Source organism: Arachis stenosperma, chromosome 2 (assembly GCF_014773155.1).
Source record: "Arachis stenosperma cultivar V10309 chromosome 2, arast.V10309.gnm1.PFL2, whole genome shotgun sequence".
NCBI lineage: Eukaryota > Viridiplantae > Streptophyta > Magnoliopsida > Fabales > Fabaceae > Arachis > Arachis stenosperma.
In genome coordinates, this window is record NC_080378.1 from 2,941,041 (window position 1) to 2,960,869 (window position 19,829).

A 19,829-nucleotide genomic window follows, 5' to 3' on the forward strand; every position below is an offset into this window, starting at 1 on the left:
AAATTACGTTGCATGATACTTCCATATTGCAAAATAACAATCAAACACATAAAATTATTAAAGAGCCAGCAAGGCAATCCCACTAACGATACCAACTTTTTATGAGGCCCCTCAGATCCCTGTTTAGTCAATTATTGTCTTTGTCTTGTTGCTAACAAATTATTGAGAACTACTTCTTCACTATAAGCTTTGATACACCAACACACAGTTCGGTTACAAAGCCTGCAAGCATTGCATTTTTCACTCTTCTCCTTCATATCTTAAATTTTTTTATCACTTGTTAGAGATCATATCATGGCTGCTGCACTTGTTGGTGGAGCTTTCCTCTCTGGTTTCATTAACGTTCTCTTTGACAGGTTCCTTACAACTGATGCTGTCAACTTGGTCCTGGGCAAGAAACTTGGCCCTGGCTTGGTTGAAAGGCTGAAGACTGCTCTGTTGGGTGCTGAAGGTCTTGTTGCTGATGCTGAGATGAAGCAGTTCGGTAATCCATCTGTGAGGAAGTGGCTTGATAGTCTCAGGGATGCTGTTTACTATGCTGAGGACTTGTTGGACGCTGTCTTCACGAAAGCCGCCACTCAAAAGGAGCAAAGTTCTTCCTGGTGGTCCCCTAGCTTCTTCATCAACCGAGATAGAGATGACATGGTCGACAAGATGGAAGCCGTGGTTACAAGAATTGAGGATCTTGGAAAACAAAAAGATTTCCTTGGTCTTGAAAAGATTCCCACTGGTAGCTCATCATGGAGGACTCCGTCCAGTTCTCTTGTAAGAGGGAGTGTGTATGGCAGGGAGGATGACCAGAATGCCTTATTCAAGATGCTGAATGACAACAATGAGCATCAGCTGTCTGTGTTTGCTATTGTTGGCATAGGTGGGGTTGGTAAAACAACATTAGCCCAATCAGTATACAACAAAGAGGAGGAGTTCATGAAGGGATTTGATCTGAAAGCATGGGTTTGTGTTTCAGAAAATTTTGATATTGCTGAGACTACAAAGAATGTCATAAAGGAGATCTCTCCAGATACTCAAGGTGTTGAGCACTTCAATTCACTTCACCATACTTTGAAAGAAAAATTGTTGAACAAGAAATTCTTTATTGTTCTGGATGATGTTTGGAGTGATGATGGTGACAAATGGAGTAATTTTATGACCCCTTTCCAATATGGGAAGAAAGGAAGTATTGTTCTTCTGACTACTCGTGGGAAAAATGTTGCTTTAGCAGTTCAGAATTGTCGCCCTTATTTTCTCAAAGGGTTGTCAGAAGACTATTGTTGGTCAGTGTTTGCAGACAATGCATCTTTTCCAGAATCAAATGGGAGAGCAGCACTTGAAGAAATAGGTAGAAAGATTGTCAAGAAGTGTGATGGCTTGCCATTAGCTGCAGAAACACTTGGTCGCTTGTTACGTACAAAGCATGATGTTGAGGAATGGAACAAGATACTAATGAGTCATATTTGGGGATTTGCTGTGCAGAAGAGTAAGATTATCCCAGCATTACTGATAAGTTACTTCCATCTTCCTCCACATTTAAAGCGTTGTTTTGTTTATTGTGCTTTATATCGCAAGGATTATAAATTTGAGAAAGATGAATTAATCCTTTTGTGGATGGCAGAAGATCTTTTACCACCACCAAAGAGAGGAGAGAGTTTAGAAGAAGTTGGTTGTGAGTGTTTTGATGAACTAAGTTCCAGATTATTTTTCACGAAGATTAAAGACGGTGATGATTATTTTGTGATGCACGATCTCTTGCATGACTTAGCAATATTCCTTGCTGGGGATTTCTATTGCAACTCAGAAGAACTTGGTGAAGAGGAGGAGATAAGGATTCAAACCCGGCATTTGTGTGTAAACTTACGTCATTGTAGCTCAAAACTTCTTAATTTGATTTCTAAAGTAGAATCTTTGAGAACATTATTATTGTTTGGCGATTTCATATCTCCCAACTGCAACATTGAAGCGGCAACTTGTGACATATTATCAAAGTGTAAATACTTGAGAGCTTTATCCTTTAGTAAACTTAATGTGGTGCATGATTCAATAGAAGAATTGATCCATCTCCGCTACTTGGATCTCTCTTGCTCTAATATTAAGACATTGCCCGAGTCTTTGTGCAAGTTGTGTAATTTGCAAATATTGAAGTTGAATCATTGTTCTAAGCTAACTACGCTGCCTAGTGGTTTGCATAATCTTGTGAGTTTGCGGCATCTTGATATTAGGAAAACTTCTTTGGAAGAAATGCCCAGAAAAATGAGCAAATTGAATCAATTGCACGTTTTGAGTTACTTTAGCGTGGGCAAGCATGAAGAGAATGGAATCCAAGAGTTAGGAGGGCTTGTAAATCTTCATGGATCCTTTGAGATTAAGAAATTGGAGAATATTGTTGATGTGAATGAAGCAAAGAGCTCAAGGATAATGGATAAGAAGCACATTGATGAATTATGGTTGGAATGGTCTCCAAGTAATGATTTGGTTTCAAGCACACAAAAAGAAAGAGACATGCTCGATAACTTGCAAATGCACAGTGGGTTGAAAGAGCTGAAAATCAAGGGATACAAGGGTACCATATTTCCAAATTGGATTGGGCATTGTTCCTACCAAAACATGACCAATGTATCTCTAGAGTCTTGTGACAATTGCTGTATGCTGCCTTCACTTGGACAGCTGCCATTTCTTAAGTCCCTAAGCATTCAACGCTTCCATCAGCTGAGGAGTATTGGCGACGAGTTTTACAAGAATGAAGGAGATCATCATTCTTTGCATATTACACCGTTTCCCTCACTAGAGAAATTGGAATTTCATTATATGGCATGTTGGGAGGTGTGGCAAGTATCTGAGTCGGAAACATTTCCTCAACTTAGGAAGCTTGAAATAACAAATTGTCCAATGTTGAAGGAAGAGATGCTTACTCAGGTATTCTTCAGAATCGTTTCTTCTTTGTCGGATGTTTCCAAAGTTCGCAAACTATGTATATATAACTCCTCTATAGAATGGCTCCCCGCATCTATGTTTCTTGATGGGGATACTTTATCAATTAGGGGATGTGAATATGAGAAGGAGTCTGCATTGAAAGCAATGATAAGCATGAACCATCTAAGTTGCCTCCAAGAAATACACATCTCAGGGTATAACTCTCATGTATCCTTTCCGGCCAATTGTTTTCTCAAATCTTTGCAAAAGCTGAAAATCCGTAGATGTAGAAAACTAGAATTCCCTCAGCAACAGAAGCAGAATTATGGTCTGGTAGAGCTACAAATAGAAGACAGCTGTCATTCACTGACCTCCTTGTCGTTGGATGCCTTTCCCAATCTCAAGAATCTCGAGATATCATGGTGTAGAAATCTGGAATCAGTCTCAATGTCAAAGCCACCACACGCTGCTCTTCAAAGCCTCACCATCTATAAATGCCACAAATTAGTGTCATTTGCAGGAGAAGGACTGGTTGCACCCAACTTGACTCATCTCAGCCTCCTAGAATGCTACAATTTGAAGGCATTACCATGTGACATGAATATTCTACTCCCAAGTTTACAGTCTCTCCAGATATCACAATGTGGGAATCTGGAATCAATCTCAATGTCAGAGGCACCACATGCTGCTCTTCAACGTCTCATAATCAGTGGGTGCTCCAAATTAGTGTCATTTGCAGGAGAAGGACTGGCTGCACCCAACTTGACTCATCTCAGCATCACACATTGCTACAAGTTGGAGGCATTACCACGTGACATGAATAGTCTACTCCCAAGTTTACATTCTCTCGAGATATTTTGTTGCCCAAACATTTGCAGGTTGCCAGAGGCTGGTTTGCCGCCTAACTTGAAATCACTTGAGGTGGGAATTCGTGAGGAACAAATGAGGGATCTATCATGGATGACCAATTTGGAGGCCCTCACTCATCTAAGAATTTATGGTTATGGGTGTAAGAACATAAAGTCATACCCAGAGGTGGGTTTGCTGCCCCATATTCCCTCCCTTACCACTCTTGAGATATGGTGCTTTGATAATCTGGAGACATTGGAGTGCAACAAGCTTCTCTGCCTCACCTCCCTTCAACAATTGCACATTTCATTCTGCCAGAAGCTGGAGAATATGGAAGGAGAAAAGTTGCCTCCCTCTCTCTTGCTACTTCAAATTAAACAGTGTCCTTTGCTGGAAGAACACTGCAAGAACAAGCATCAACTAATCTGGCCCAAAATTTCCCACATCCCCACCATTAAATTCGTCTGAACAGAGATTTCTGAGCAGGTAATTCTCTAATCTTCATGATTAACACATGCTACCACAATAAATTCACACATGCACACGTGACACTTATTAACACTTGTATTTTTTCAATAGAATTGCATTTGCAGAGGACTATAAGAATTAGTTACCATGAAATAAAAATTGAAAGACAGTCTATGTCTTCTTTCGTGCATTTAAGAATTTGTTTAGATATATTAAACAATGGATGAATCAAATTTACTGTTTTTACCATCTTCTGCAATAGCTTCTACAAGTGCCCAGATGGCTATGATTTCGCCAGATAATCTTTACACAATACAAACCATACTTACATTAACTTCATTCAATCAAAAGAAGTGATTCCTGTTGTAGCTTCACCTTGGTATAGTTACTCTATTTCTCTTTATAATTTACTTCAGGTTGGAGAATATGGCAGGAGAAAAGCTACCTTCCTCTCTGTTATTACTTCAAATTCAAGACTGTCATATACTCGGAGGAGGCTACAAGAAGAAGAGTTGCAGCTATACTCTCTATGAAGGTAACGTAAACTTGATGGATATATAGGTATTGATATTTGAAACTGCTTTATCTCATATAATTTCTTATGGATACTAATTCAAATAGATTTTCCAGGGGCATCAAGAGATAGATAACTACTATAGTCAAGGATGGATTCAACCATTAAAATGTGCATTAGGAAGCTTCTATGGCAATTATAACTTGGGTGAATATGTAAGTACTTTTGTAAAACTTTGGTGTTCAATTGTTCTGTCTTCTCTTCAATATTTTGCTGCTATTAACTATTGTCATATATACTATGCCTATATTATGTTTTTGGGTGCTTCCATATTATGCCTTTGGCAGGTTTAGTTTATTCCCACCATTCTTAGAGTGAATGATCATTTTACAATGTTAAGTATCTTGCCTATGAAAATTATATTGAGGTGCATTCTATATAACTAGTACCTTAATGTTTCCAAATTCCAAATATCAATACAAGAAGGGGAAAAGCGTCGTTTCTGACCTGGTTGAATATATCATGCAACTTTCTTTCATTTCAATTGAACTGTACTCAACTCAAGAATATTGAAAATAATGCATCAAGTATTGATTAGCTTAAAAGGTTTCCGTAGGTGTATACAAAAACTAATCTCTTGGTAGTTGGCATATACACAACTTTAAGTACATCACACAAGTGCAGGCTTCCTCCACAGCACTGTCAGCAGTTAAAATACTTTAAACAAGATTTGGCTTGCCTGATCAAGATCCAAGAGTGGCAAGAAGTTTTTTTTACTAACTGTATTTCTAATTTAATTCATATTATAAAATTACTAAACACATACAACTATACAAGTGTTGTTTGCTGTATTGATAGAGTTATTCTATTTAATATATTAAAATGATAATTATCATTATAAGCTGACAAAAATAATTGAGAAATAGATCAATATTACTTGACAATTCACAACTGAGGTATAGTTATGGACAAAAATATCTACTGAAAAATTATGCTTTCTAACTTCTAATACTTTGGTGCATTTGTATGTGCTTCTATAAATGAAAAAATATCAAAAAAGAAAAAAAACTCGTTGCTATTTGTGATATTTAGCATCCATATTTTTCAACAAAATCACATTTATAGAAGAAGATAAGAACTGCCATCAAATAAAAATTAAAAGACAGGGAATATCTTCTTGTGTATTCAGCAATTGAGAATTTCTTTAGATGTATTAAGCAAATGGATGAATAAAATTTACTGTTTTTACCATCTTCAGCAGGTAGCTTGTACTTGTGTATATTCATCAATCCTAGTTCATTTGAGGTCATAATAGCTGGATTGATGTGTTGGCAACCAGAAGCAGTATCTTGGAGGCTCGTCCATTTGATCAAAGACTCCATTTGGAGATTGAATCAGTATAAAGAATTTCTATATTACTTATAGGGAAAACAAGTCTTGTCCCTATATTTTACCCTCTACTTTTTTCATTGAGTTCACTTTATTTTTCTTAAGCACTTCCCAAAAAATCTGTATGAGGCACCTTCCTCTGCAGTTAAACATTATTTTCACTGTGATTCATTATCATTTTCCTCTGCAAAAGGAACATCAATTTTTTTGTTATTGTCTTTTTTACTTGTTCAGATTCTTTTATGATTAGCCGTTCTAAAATTTGGTGATACTAAATCCATGATACTACTTGATAATTACCAATAATAGTTCAAATACCATAACTCTTAATATAATACATAGTAATTACTAATATATATCATTACTACTTCGATTTGATAGTACTAACAAGAACATTGCTGATGGATGCTGTCGTTAACTGATACTATGCCAGCAATGAAAATCGAAGTCAAAATCAATATTGTTATACTCATCATATACTAATCAGTATCTCACTGCCAAATTCCTCTGCTTGCCTCATTGTTGGGGAAAATTTTATAATACATGCGTTTTTGAACATGTACATCATGACAAAAATTTTCATCACGTATTTACTGTAAAGTAAATGTTTGTTAGAAACAATTTCCAAAGGGAAAAAGAAAAGAAAAACTAGACCTGAAATCCTTAATTATTAATTAATTAGTATTCAGAAAGTCTAATATTGCAGCATCAGCATCATTATTTTATTATGAACCATAAACAGCTCATGAATCATGAAGATGTTTTCTATAATGCAAAATTTCCATAGAGACTACAATTCCATTGGTCGTTCAAAAGTTGGTAGGAGCTTTCCACGCCTTGCTATCACATTGCATCTTTCAAAAGATTGTTAGGACATGATTAAAGGTTTTATGCAATTACATTGCACCTTCCAAAATAACAATTAAAAATTAGAAGTGATGTGTACCACACGATACTCGCCGACCTAAAAGGTCGGAAACAAATGAAACAAACAAACCCTATCCCCACAACGGCTACTCTCCTAACTGAACACACTACTAACACACGTCTCTGCACTTCAGATATGCTTAACAGCTCTAACCAAGAATATCGGAACAAACTGAGCTTCCCATTAAGCTACGTAAGGCCTATAAAGCCAGCCTCTCCCAACTCATAAGGCCAGGTGCTAGCTTAGCTTCGAGTGACTTACTTTTTTATCTCTGCAATCACATACTTACTTGAGCGTCGGAGTCCTTTTTGCAGGTACTCCCGCCGTCGTGTTTCAAGGTACCGAGGTTATCAACAACATTACCACCGAGAAACTCATAGCTCACGTCGGGAATCCGGCAGTCACTCCGGATTACGTATACCTCGGTTCACTCAGGACGGAATATTTGGCGCCCACCGTGGGGCCCGAAGAGCTAACCCCATATCATCACTATTTTCTTGTATTTTATTTTCTCTCCTCTACGCAGGATTCACCAAGTCCATGGCCGGCAATGGAGTTCAAATGCCCAGTCAGGCCGAACTAATGGCCCAGATGGCTGAACTACAAGCGGAGGTCAAGAGATTAGCAGAGCTATCAACCCAGAACAGCAAACATGAGGAAGGCAACTCCAAGGGCTCAACCCAAGGAGGAGCCGAACTTATTGGTGTCAACCCCCCCAAGGAGAAGCTGACCTTGGACAACCCGTTCTCTGAGGAAATCACGAATTTCCAAATGCCGAAGCATTTCACACTTCCCTCTTCTCTCGAGCCATATAAGGGGATTGGTGACCCCCGGGCTCACATTAAGAAATTTCAATCTATGATGTTTTTTAACGGACCTAACAATGACCCTGTACTTTGCAGGGCTTTCCCTACTTATCTGGACGGGGCTGCCCTACTTTGGTTTTCAAAATTGTCTGCAGGGTCAATTGCCTCCTTCGAAGACCTGGCTAGGTCATTTATCGACTACTTTGCAGCAGCTCGGATCTATGTGCATGGATCCGACTATCTAAGTATCATCCGTTAAGGCCCGTAGGAAAGTTTAAAAGACTACATGACGAGGTTCACAGACGCCACCATGGAAATTCCCGACTTAAATCCTGCCGTCCACCTACACGCTCTCAAAGCCGGACTCAGGCCCGGAAAGTTCAGAGAAATAATTGCGGTTACCAAGCCGAAAACACTGGACGAATTTCGAGAAAGGGCAGCCGGACAAATGGAGATCGAAGAACTTCGAGAGGCCGATAAGTCCGAAAGAAGACCAAGAAAAGAGGACGACAGGCCCTCCAGATCAACGAACGCCAGGGACCTCGGCAAGCCATTTAAGCTCACTCCAAAATTCGACAACTACACCAGATTCAATACGAAGAGAGAGAGGATAATCAAGGAAATACTTAACGCCAAGATCATAAAGCCGCCGACCCGAGCAGGGAGTTACCAAGATCAGCGATTCGTCGACAAGAGCAAGCACTGTGCCTTCCACCAGAAATATGGTCATACGACGGACAAGTGCGTGATAGCCAAAGATCTCCTGGAGAGATTAGCACGACAGGGCCTCTTAGACAAATACATAGAGGGCCGAAAACACAGGGAAAACAACAAAGAAGATCAGCAAACCTCGGCCAGTAAGGAAACCAACAAGTGGCCAAACAACAATCCACCTAAGGGAATAATAAACTGCATATCCGGAGGGTTCGCTGGCGGTGGCGAAACAAGCTCGGCACGAAAGCGGAGCTACCGTGCGATGTTAGCAATCGAGGGAACAACACTACCCTGCAACAAAGCTATTCAAGATTTAGAAATCACTTTCAACCAAGCTGACGTATGCTCGGCCGCTCCTCACTCAGACGACCCAGTCGTAATTTCCATTCAAACGGGCGACCTTCTGGTAAGAAAAGTCCTTTTGGACCCAGGTAGTAGCGCCGATGTTCTTTTCCATTCTACTTTCTTAAAAATGAATCTATCTGAAAAACTAATACAACCCTCATCCGGAGAATTAGTAGGGTTCTCCGGCGAGAGAGTACCGATCAAAGGGTACATATGGCTAAGGACGACGATGGGAAACAACCCATTAGCAAAAACCCTAGACATACAGTACCTGATCGTCGACTGTCCCAGTCCCTACAATATAATCCTTGGACGACCTGCTCTGAATATGTTCAGGGCAGTCGTATCTACTTACCATCTATGCGTTAAGTTTCAGGCACAGGATGACAAGATAGCGACGATACACTCTGACCGACAACAAGCTCGGCAATGCTACAACGCGAGCTTAAAAAGATCGGACGTGATCCGGAAACAAGGAGAAGTCCACTCAATAAATAGCTCAGAAATCTTGTCTTTGGCCGAGCTTGACCCCCGAGGGGATATACAGGAAAGACCTCAGCCAGCAGATGAGCTACACGAAATCCAGCTGACAAAGGTGCCGGGACAGGTAACCTACATCGGCCAGGCCCTGAGGGGCCAACAAAGGTCGGAACTGATCAAATTGTTACAGGACAATGCCGACTTATTTGCTTGGACCCCGGCAGATATGCCTGGCATTAGCCCAGAAATCATCTGTCACAGGCTAGCGACGAACGACACATGCCGACCTATAGCCCAGAAGAAGCGAAACCTCGGATCTGAAAAGTCAAAGGCAGCCTTGGAAGAAACCGAGAAACTCCTCAAAGCTAACTTCATTAAGGAAATCCGCTTCACCACATGGCTCTCGAACGTGGTAATGGTAAGAAAAAGTTCAGGTAAGTGGCGCATGTGCGTCGACTTTTCAGATTTGAACAAAGCATGTCCTAAGGACGCTTACCCCCTTCCATGCATAGATAAACTTGTGGACAATGCATCAGGTTTTAACAGCTTGAGCTTCATGGATGCATACTCTGGGTACAACCAGATTCTAATGCACCCGGAAGATCAAAGCAAAACAGCATTTATAACTGAACATGGTAATTTCTGTTATAGAGTTATGCCGTTTGGCCTAAAGAATGCAGGTGCAACCTACCAGCGTCTGATGGACAAGGTATTCCGACATCAAATAGGTCGGAACATTGAAATCTATGTGGACGACATGGTCGCCAAGTCAACTAAAGATCGGTCTCATTGCGACGACCTCAAGGAGGTATTCGAACAGATCCGAGCATACAATATGAGATTAAATCCGGAGAAATGCGCCTTCGGGGTACAAGGAGGAAAGTTCCTAGGCTTCATGCTGACGTCCAGAGGAATCGAAGCAAACCCTGAGAAGTGCAAGGCTATACTCAACATGACAAGTCCCAAGACAATAAAGGAAGTACAACAACTAGCAGGAAGGATAGCCGCTCTCTCCCGATTCTTACCCGCGGTATCAACTCGGTCACATCTTTTCTTCCAGACGATCTTAAAGAACAAACAATTCCAATGGACACCCGAATGTGAGACGGCGTTCGCCGAACTCAAGACCCTTCTATCATCACCTCCCGTGCTGCAAAGACCTGAAGTCGGCAAGCCACTCTACCTATACCTATCGGTTTCCAATCATTCCATAAGCTCGGCTCTCGTCCTAGAGACAGGAAGAATTCAACAACCAGTGTATTTCGTAAGCAGAGTAATGCAACCAACGGAACAAAGGTACCCGAAAATAGAACAGCTCGCCCTTGCACTCGTGGCTACAGCGAGGAGGCTAAGGCCCTACTTCCAGAGCCACACGATAATAGTAAGAACAAATCATCCGCTAAGGCAAGTATTAACCAAACCAGAGTTGGCAGAACGATTGACCAAATGGTCAATTGAACTATCGGAGTTTGATATTCAGTTTCAGACCAGATCGGCCCTCAAGGCACAAATCCTCGCCGACTTTATCACGGAAATGACCTCAGATGAGCACATTGAAACATGGGAATTGCATGTGGACGGGGCCTCAAGCCGAGAAGGGAGCGGGGCTGGCATAATCCTAAAAGAGGGAAATAAGGTGGTAGCCGAGCAGTCTCTCCAGTTTCACTTCTCGGCCAGCAACAATCAGGCCGAGTATGAAGCCCTGATAGCAGGACTCAAGCTCGCCCTGGACCGCAAAGCAACCAACTTAACAGCACATTGCGATTCCCTCCTGGTAGTCCAACAAATCCGAGGAGAATTCCAGGTAAAAGATCCCTTGCTAGAACGATACTGGCTCATAGCAAAGGATCTAATTTCAAATTTCAATTCATTTACCATAATACATGTACACAGAGAACAAAATGTCAGGGCAGACATACTTTCTAAGCTCGCCGCCACAAGGGCGGAAACACAAACATCAACATTATCACAACACACACTCACCAAACCGAGCATTGAACTATTATCTATTGAACGCATTAACGACCTCCATGATTGGAGGAGACCTTTCCTTGAATATATCTGTACAGGTACCATACCCAAGGACGAGCCTCATCCTCAACAGTTCAGACGCAAGGCAAGCTTCTACACAAGAGTGTCAGGAGAATTATACAGACGAGGTTTCTCACAACCATTACTGAGATGCCTAAACCAAGACCAGGCCCAAGAAGTAATGAATGAAGTCCATGAAGGAGTATGTGGGAACCACATAGGAGGACGAGCTCTCGCAGCCAAGATAACCCGAACAGGATATTACTGGCCGACCATGAAGAGAGATTGCATAGCCAGGGTCAAAGCATGTGACAAATGCCAGAAGCACGAGATGATCTCAACCAAGCCAGCCGAGGTATTGCACAGCATGGAGGTAAGCTGGCCTTTCCATAGATGGGGGCTGGATATCCTCGGCCCATTCCCAACAGCGCCAGGACAGGTAAAATTTCTCTTGGTATCCATAGACTACTTCTCAAAATGGATAGAAGCACAACCCTTAGCAAAAATAACGGCTGAAAAGGTACGATCTTTTATTTGGAAAAATATAATATGCCGCTTTGGAATACCAAAAGAAATAATATCAGACAATGGAAGACAATTCACAGACAATAAGCTCGGGTCATTCTTAAAAAATTTTAATATCCAACATCGTTTTAGCTCGGTGGAACACCCACAATCCAATGGGCAGGCCGAAGCTGCTAACCGAGTTGTGTTGCAGGCAATAAGAAAGAAGCTTGATGAAGCGAAAGGAGAATGGGCCGAGCTCATACCCGAGATACTGTGGAGCTACAACACCACAATACATAGCACCACAGGCGAAACACCTTTCAAGTTAGTCTACGGCTCAGAAGCACTAATCCCCATTGAGGTCGGAATTCCAACGGCAAGAGCCGAATTATACGATGAACAACAAAATTTAAGAGCCAGGAATGCCGAGCTTGATTTAGCAGAAGAAGATAGAGAAATCGCCGCTATCAAGCAAAGGGCCCAAAAGAGAATAATGGAAAGGAAGCACAACAGAAAGGTGAAACCAAGAACATTCAAGGAAGGCGATCTCATACTCAGACAAACAGAAGAGGCCAGGCGACCTCCAGCCCACGGAAAGCTCGCCGCAAACTGGGAAGGCCCCTTCCGTGTAACCAAAGTGCTCGGCAAGGGGGCATATCAACTACAAACACTACAAGGCAAAGCCATCCCAGGAAACTGGAACGTCTCCTCACTTAAAATGTATATGTCCTAGTCTGTATGCGAATGAAGGTACTCTTTTTCCCCCTTAGAGCTTTTTTCCCAAAAAGAGGGTTTTGCCTAAGGAGGGTTTTAACGAGGCCGGACGCCCTTCAAATTCAAATAAAGATAATACGATCCTCTTAAAAATAGCCCAACAAGAAAATTATTATACAAATCCTATCATAAAAATGGCCAAACATCGGCCTAAATTCCACAGATCGTTAAACCGAATACAACGTCGGCAAAATACCATACAAAATAAAACAAGTCTAAAGATAAGACAACCAAAATAACAAAAGTCATGACTACAAACAAATCAAGGAGGAGCGTTCTCACCATGCTCCTCCACAGTACCATCAACAATCAACTTTCCATCTACAACTATTTTCCTAATATCAAGCTTGTCACAATCAAAGTCGGGAGCTAACAGAGCAACCTGACTCACTGCACGGTCGAAACCATAGGAAAACATCTCCATTCCAGCCTCCTCCAACTCCTGCACACGGGAGGTGAGCCGACCTTTGGCCACATCCTGATCCTTAACTTCATTCTGCAGCAAGCGAATCTGATCCCTCAAACGAGCCACCTCATCCTCGGCCTCCTTCGCTTTAGCTAAAGCACTAGTAGTAGCTTCATCTTTTTCCTTCACAGCCTTCTCCAGCTCAGCAATTCGACCCGTAGAAACAGAGGCTTTTTCCACAGTTTCCTGCTGCTCGGCCCCAACATGCTCAACAGTCCGACCAACACAAAGCAAGCGACTAGCAACCACCTACAGAAACGTACATAACATAAGTACAATGCAGAGAAACAAGAGAACAAGAAGAAAAAATAACATATACCTGAACGAACTTCCCAAGCGCTTCCAAACCAACTCGGCGCGTCATCAGCATGTCTCCAGGATACTGCGAAGCCCTCTCAGACAACTCCGCGAAGTTGAATTGCTCACTCCAAAGAGAATGTGAGCCAGAACCAGCAATAAACCCATGAAGCTTCTTCTGCCGATCAAACACAAGACCACCACCACCCAAAGCCTCTTGATCATCTTCAGAAATTACCTCCAAAGAAGGATCATCCCTTTTTCTCTTGAAAGAAGATGCAGGACGGGCTACCGACGAGACAGCCTGATCACCAACATCTTTTCGACCCTCAGCAGAACCAACCCCCTTTTCCTTTTTCTTATTTAAAAAAGACTGTAGCTTGTTCGGATCCAGCAAAGGAACTCGCCCACCTGCAAGAAACCACCAAAAGAAATTAGACAAATACAACAAAAACCCAAACACAACAACAAACATAACAAGCGTTACCTAAGTACGCCTTCAACCCCTCTTTGTCACCCGAATCATAAAAATGTAAAATTTCGGGAATACACAAACATTCCCCAGCAGCAACACTCTCAACAAGAAAGTTCATCACAAACTCCTCTTCCTCACTTCTTTCAGAAGCCTCCAGAATTTGAGTCGGTTCAGAACACCAATACAAAGGGAATTTTTCACTAAGTTCATCGTCCAAATAAAAAGGATACTCAGACTCGGCCGAGCGGACTTTGACAAAAAGAGATTTAAAGTTTTTAAAAGAGGATTTATAAAGAAGGAACAGGGATCGACCCGGAAAACTACTAAAACAAACCCATTGACCCTTATGAACCCCCTTCGCTTGGAAAAGAGAAAAAAACAGAGGCAAGGAACAGGGGAAGGAGAGAAAGTCCATCAGACACTGAAAGGCGCGAAGGAACGCCCAAGAGTTGGGATGCAACTGTGACGGAGCACAGTTGACCTGAGTAAGAACACTACACTCGAAATCAGAGAAGGGAAACTTCACTCCGACGTCGACCATGCATGGGGTATACATATAGAAATATTCCCAGTCACCCCTCCTCTCACAGACCCTATCGCTGCCGGAACAGGGCAGGAAGTCGACGGCGACACCGGAACCACCCCTAACAAAATCTGCACCCCTCAAATCAGAAAGCGATTCGACGCTAGTAAAGGAAGACGAACGCGTCTTCACGTCATCTTGAACCCAATGATACGGGTCATCTTCCTTAACTTCAACAACTCTCAATTTTTCTTTTAATTTCTCTCCCATAGAAGAATGCAGCAAAATAAACAGTCAAAGAAAAGTCAAGAAACACTTACCTCTCGAAGACATGATACAGATAAGGGAAATGGAGGAGACGTAGTGTAATTCCCAAAACCAAAATTACTTTTATTGCAAGCCCACTAACAATATGGATAAGTTAATGCATGCCCACTAAACAAAACGTGGGAAACCAAAACGGCAGCAGTAAGCAATAAAGACGACACGACCCACGAAGAGACAGGTAAAACCTCTTTCTTCTTTTTCTTTTTAATTTTATTCAAAACAATAAATTTACCACACATGACTAAGCTCGTCCACCGACCTATACGGCACGCTAGACGACCTGGGGGGCTATGATGTGTACCACACGATACTCGCCGACCTAAAAGGTCGGAAACAAATGAAACAAACAAACCCTATCCCCACAACGGCTACTCTCCTAACTGAACACACTACTAACACACGTCTCTGCACTTCAGATATGCTTAACAGCTCTAACCAAGAATATCGGAACAAACTGAGCTTCCCATTAAGCTACGAAAGGCCTATAAAGCCAGCCTCTCCCAACTCATAAGGCCAGGTGCTAGCTTAGCTTCGAGTGACTTACTTTTTTATCTCTGCAATCACATACTTACTTGAGCGTCGGAGTCCTTTTTGCAGGTACTCCCGCCGTCGTGTTTCAAGGTACCGAGGTTATCAACAACATTACCACCGAGAAACTCATAGCTCACGTCGGGAATCCGGCAGTCACTCCGGATTACGTATACCTCGGTTCACTCAGGACGGAACAAGAAGTATAGTGTTATATTTAAGAGCCAGCAAGACACTCCACTAACACAATTTTTTTAATGTTACCACTGAGACCCCAAGTCAATTGCCTTTATCTTTTTACCAACAAATTATGGTGGGAAAAACCTTACATTATTTTATTGCTAAGGTGTCTAGGGAAATGATGAGTTAAAGCAAAGCTAGGTGGGAACTCCACTACTTTGAAATTTTAATTATTTTAAGTTACCTCAGAGACTTGCCTGTGACACCTTCTTTGTACACTTGATTAAGAAAAACACTCTATCAAGCTCACTATACCTGGCAACCATTGTTCTCTTACCTTTCTCTGAAAATCCGTTCACTTTGCTGTTGTTGTTGAGATCATATCATGGCTGGTGAACTTGTTGGTGGAGCTTTCCTTTCTGGCTTCATTAACGTTGTCTTTGACAGGCTCCTTACAACTGATGCTGTCAACTTGGTCTTGGGCAAGAAACTTGGCCCTGACTTGGTTCAAAGGCTGAAGACTGCTCTGTTGGGTGCTGAAGCTCTTGTTGCTGATGCTGAGATGAAGCAGTTCGGTAAGCCATTGGTGAGGAAGTGGCTCGATAGTCTCCGGGATGCTGTTTACTGTGCTGAGGACTTGCTCGACACTGTCCTTACCAAAGCCACCACTCAAAAGGAGGTGAAGTCTTCCTGGTCCATTAGCTTCTTAGTCAACCGAGAGAGGGAGATGGTAGACAAGATGGAAGAGGTGGTTAGAAGAATTGAGGATCTTGGAAAACAAAAAGATTTCCTTGGTCTTGAAAAGATTCCCACTGGTAGCTCATCATGGAGGACTCCGTCCACTTCTCTTGTGAGAGGGAATGTGTATGGAAGGGAGGATGACAAGAAGGCCTTGGTCCAGATGCTGAATGACAACAGTGAGCATCACTTATCTGTGATTGCTATTGTTGGCATAGGTGGGGTTGGTAAAACTACTTTGGCTCAATCGCTGTACAACAATAATGAGGAGGAATTCATGAAGGAATTTGATCTGAAGGCATGGGTTTGCGTTTCGGAAAAGTTTGAAGTTGTTGAGACTACAAGGGATGTCATAAAGCAGATCCATGGAGGGACTTGTAGTCTCGATAATTTCAATTCACTTCACAATGCTTTGAAAGAAGAATTGTCCAATAAGAAGTTCTTTATTGTTCTTGATGATGTTTGGAGTGATGATGGTGACAAATGGAGTAATTTTATGACCCCTTTCCAACAAAATGGGAACAAGGGAAGTATTGTTCTTCTCACTACTCGGGCGGAAAATGTTGCTTCTGCAGTTCAAAATTGTCAACCTTATTTTCTGAAGAAGTTGTCGGAGGACTATTGTTGGTTAGTGTTTGCAGAAAATGCATCTTTTCCACAGTCAAATGGGAGAGCAGCACTTGAAGAAATAGGAAGAAAGATTGTCAAGAAGTGTGATGGCTTGCCGTTAGCTGCAGAAACACTTGGTCGCTTGTTACGTACTAAGCATGATGTTGAGGAATGGAACAAGATACTAATGAGTGATATTTGGGAATTTTCGGTGGAGAAGAGTAAGATTATTCCAGCATTACTGATAAGTTACTTCCATCTTTCTCCATATTTAAAGCGTTGTTTTGTTTATTGTGCTTTATTTCCCAAGGATTATGAATTTGAGAAAGATAAATTAATCCTTATGTGGATAGCAGAAGATCTTTACCAACACCAAAGAGAGGAGAGAGTTTAGAAGAAGTTGGTTGTGAGTTTTTTGATGAACTTACTTCCAGATTATTTTTCACAGAGATTCAAGATGATGACGATCATTATTTTGTGATGCATGATCTGTTGCATGATTTAGCAATATTCCTTGCTGGAGATTTCTATTGCAACTCAGAAGAACTTGGTAAAGAGGAGGAGATAAGGATTCAGACTCGGCATTTGTGTGTAGATTTACGTCGTTGTAGCTCAAAACTTTATAATTCTATTTCTAAAGTAGAATCTTTGAGAACATTATTATTGTTTGGCCGTTTCTCATCTCCCAACAGCAACATTGAAGCGGCAACATGTGAGATATTATCAAAGTGTAAATACTTTAGAGTTTTATCCTTTTATAAACTTGATGTGTTGCGTAATTCAATAGGAGAATTGATCCATCTGCGCTACTTGGATCTCTCTTGGACTGATATAAAGACATTACCCGAGTCTTTGTGCAACTTGTGTAATTGCAAACATTGAAGTTGTATTATTGTTCTAAGCTAACTAGGCTGCCTAATGGTTTGCATAATCTTGTGAGTTTGCGGCATCTTGATGTTAGAAAAACCTCTTTGGAAGAAATGCCTGGAAAAATGAGTAAATTGAATCAGTTGCACGTTTTAAGTTCCTTTGTCGTTGGCAAGCACGAAGACAATGGAACCCAGGAGTTAGGAGGGCTGGTAAATCTTCATGGATCCCTTGAGATTAAGAAGTTGGAGAATATTGTTGGTGTGAAAGAAGCAAAGCGGGCAAAGATAATGGATAAGAAGCACATTGATGCATTATGTTTGGAATGGTCTTCAAGTGATGATTTGGTTTCAAGTACACAAAAAGAAAGAGACATCCTTGATAACTTGCAAGCGCAGAATGGGTTGAAAGAGTTGAAAATCAAGGGATACAAGGGTACAATATTTCCAGATTGGTTGGGGAACTGTTCCTACCAAAACATGACACGTGTATCTCTAAAATCTTGCAAGAATTGCTGCATGCTGCCTTCACTTGGACAGCTGCCATCTCTCAAGTCCCTGCGCATTCGAGGTTTCGATCAGCTGAGGAGTATTGGCTACAAGTTTTACAAGAATGAAGGAGCTCATAATTCTTTGCATATTGCACCATTTCCCTCACTCGAGTGTTTGGAGTTTGATAACATGCCATTTTGGGAGGTGTGGCATGTATCTGAGTCGGAAACTTTTCCTCAACTTAGGAAGCTCGATATAACAAATTGCCCAATGTTAAATGAAGAGATGCGTAATCAGGTATTTTTCAGAATAGTTTCTTCTTTGTCGGATGTTTCCAAAGTTCGCAAACTACGTATAAGCGACGACTTTACCGAGGCCATGTTTGTTGATGGGGATACTTTAAGAATTAGGGGACGTGAATCTCTGATGGACTCTGCATTGATGACAATGATCAGCATCAACCATCTACGTTGCCTCCAAGAAATACACATCTTGAACTGTAGAGATCTGAAATTCCCGGAACAACAGCAGCAGAAGTATGATTTGGTAGAGCTACTAATAGACAGCTGTGATTCACTGACCTCCTTGTCGTTGGATGTCTTTCCCATTCTCAAGAATCTCCAGATATCATGGTGTATGAATCTGGAATCAGTGTCAATGTCAGAGGCACCACACGCTGCTCTTCAACGTCTCTCCATTGCTTTCTGCGACAACTTAGTGTCATTTGCAGGAGAAGGACTGGCTGCACCCAACCTAACTAATCTAAGCCTCATGGAATGCGTGAAATTGGAGGCATTACCACGTGACATGAAGAGTCTACTCCCAAGTTTACATTCTCTCGAGATATATGGTTGCCCAAAAATTTGCAGGATGCCAGAGGGTGGTTTGCCGCCTAACTTGAAATCACTTGCTGTGGGATTTTGCGAGCAACAAACGAGGGATCTATCATGGATAGGCAACTTGGACGCCCTCACTCATCTCACCATTTCTGGTTTTGGGTGTGAGAGCATAATAAAGTGATACCCAGAGATGGGTTCGCTGCCTCACCTTCCCTCCCTTACCACTCTTGAGATATGGGAGTTTAGGGAGCTGGAGACATTGGAGTGCAACGAGCTTCTCCGCCTCAACTCCCTTCAACAATTGCACATTGTGTACTGCGAGAAGCTGGAGAATATGGAAGGAGAAAAGCTGCCTCCGTCTCTCTTGCTACTTCAACTTACAACATGTGGTTTGCTGGAAGAACACTGCAAGAACAAGCATCAACTGATCTGGCCCAAAATTTCCCACATCCCCACCATTAAATTCGTCTGAACAGAGATTTCTGAGCAGGTAATTCTCTAATCTTCATGATTCACACATGCTACCACAATTAATTTCACACATACACAAGGTGATACTTATTCACACTCATATTTTTCAATAAAATTGCATTTACAGAGGAATATAAGAATTAATTATCATGAAATAAAAATTGAAAGACAATCAATATTTTTTTCGTGTATCCAGCACTTGGGGATTTCTTTGGATATATTAAACAATTTGATGAATCAAATTTACTGTTTTTACCATCCTCTGATCTGCAGGTCGCTTCTACCAAGGTACAAGTGCCCAGATGG

The 19,829-nt window shown here is 41.5% G+C and overlaps 4 protein-coding genes across 5 annotated transcripts; all 4 read left to right on the top strand.

Moving 5' to 3' along the window:
- The first annotated feature begins 207 nt into the window (after positions 1–207).
- On the top strand, positions 208–6,393 carry LOC130960304 (putative disease resistance protein At3g14460). Of its 2 annotated transcripts, none has more exons than XM_057885676.1 (4): positions 208–4,242; positions 4,641–4,759; positions 4,855–4,953; positions 5,997–6,393. In XM_057885676.1, exon 1 carries the CDS (start codon positions 295–297, stop codon positions 4,222–4,224), a length of 3,930 nt encoding a protein of 1,309 aa, XP_057741659.1. In that variant the 5' UTR covers positions 208–294; the 3' UTR covers positions 4,225–4,242; positions 4,641–4,759; positions 4,855–4,953; positions 5,997–6,393. The 2 variants fall into 2 exon arrangements, with proteins under 2 accessions (XP_057741659.1, XP_057741660.1); XM_057885677.1 differs by having other exon boundaries at positions 6,000–6,393.
- A 1,754-nt stretch (positions 6,394–8,147) lies between these two features.
- LOC130962356 (uncharacterized) lies at positions 8,148–12,671 on the top strand. Its single transcript, XM_057888579.1, has one exon. It carries the CDS (start codon positions 8,148–8,150, stop codon positions 12,669–12,671), a length of 4,524 nt encoding a protein of 1,507 aa, XP_057744562.1.
- A 3,222-nt stretch (positions 12,672–15,893) lies between these two features.
- Positions 15,894–17,249, top strand: LOC130962357 (putative disease resistance RPP13-like protein 1). The gene has a single exon (XM_057888580.1). The coding sequence runs from the start codon at positions 15,894–15,896 to the stop codon at positions 17,247–17,249; it is 1,356 nt and encodes a 451-aa protein (XP_057744563.1).
- A 586-nt stretch (positions 17,250–17,835) lies between these two features.
- LOC130962358 (putative disease resistance RPP13-like protein 1) lies at positions 17,836–19,233 on the top strand. Its single transcript, XM_057888581.1, has one exon. The coding sequence runs from the start codon at positions 17,836–17,838 to the stop codon at positions 19,231–19,233; it is 1,398 nt and encodes a 465-aa protein (XP_057744564.1).
- Positions 19,234–19,829: the final 596 nt, after the last annotated feature.

Coding starts and splice junctions, on each gene's coding strand:
- LOC130960304 (XM_057885676.1), top strand. CDS start 295: ATGGCTGCTGCACTTGTTGGTGGAGCTTTCCTCTCTGGTTTCATTAAC.
- LOC130962356 (XM_057888579.1), top strand. CDS start 8,148: ATGACGAGGTTCACAGACGCCACCATGGAAATTCCCGACTTAAATCCT.
- LOC130962357 (XM_057888580.1), top strand. CDS start 15,894: ATGGCTGGTGAACTTGTTGGTGGAGCTTTCCTTTCTGGCTTCATTAAC.
- LOC130962358 (XM_057888581.1), top strand. CDS start 17,836: ATGCCTGGAAAAATGAGTAAATTGAATCAGTTGCACGTTTTAAGTTCC.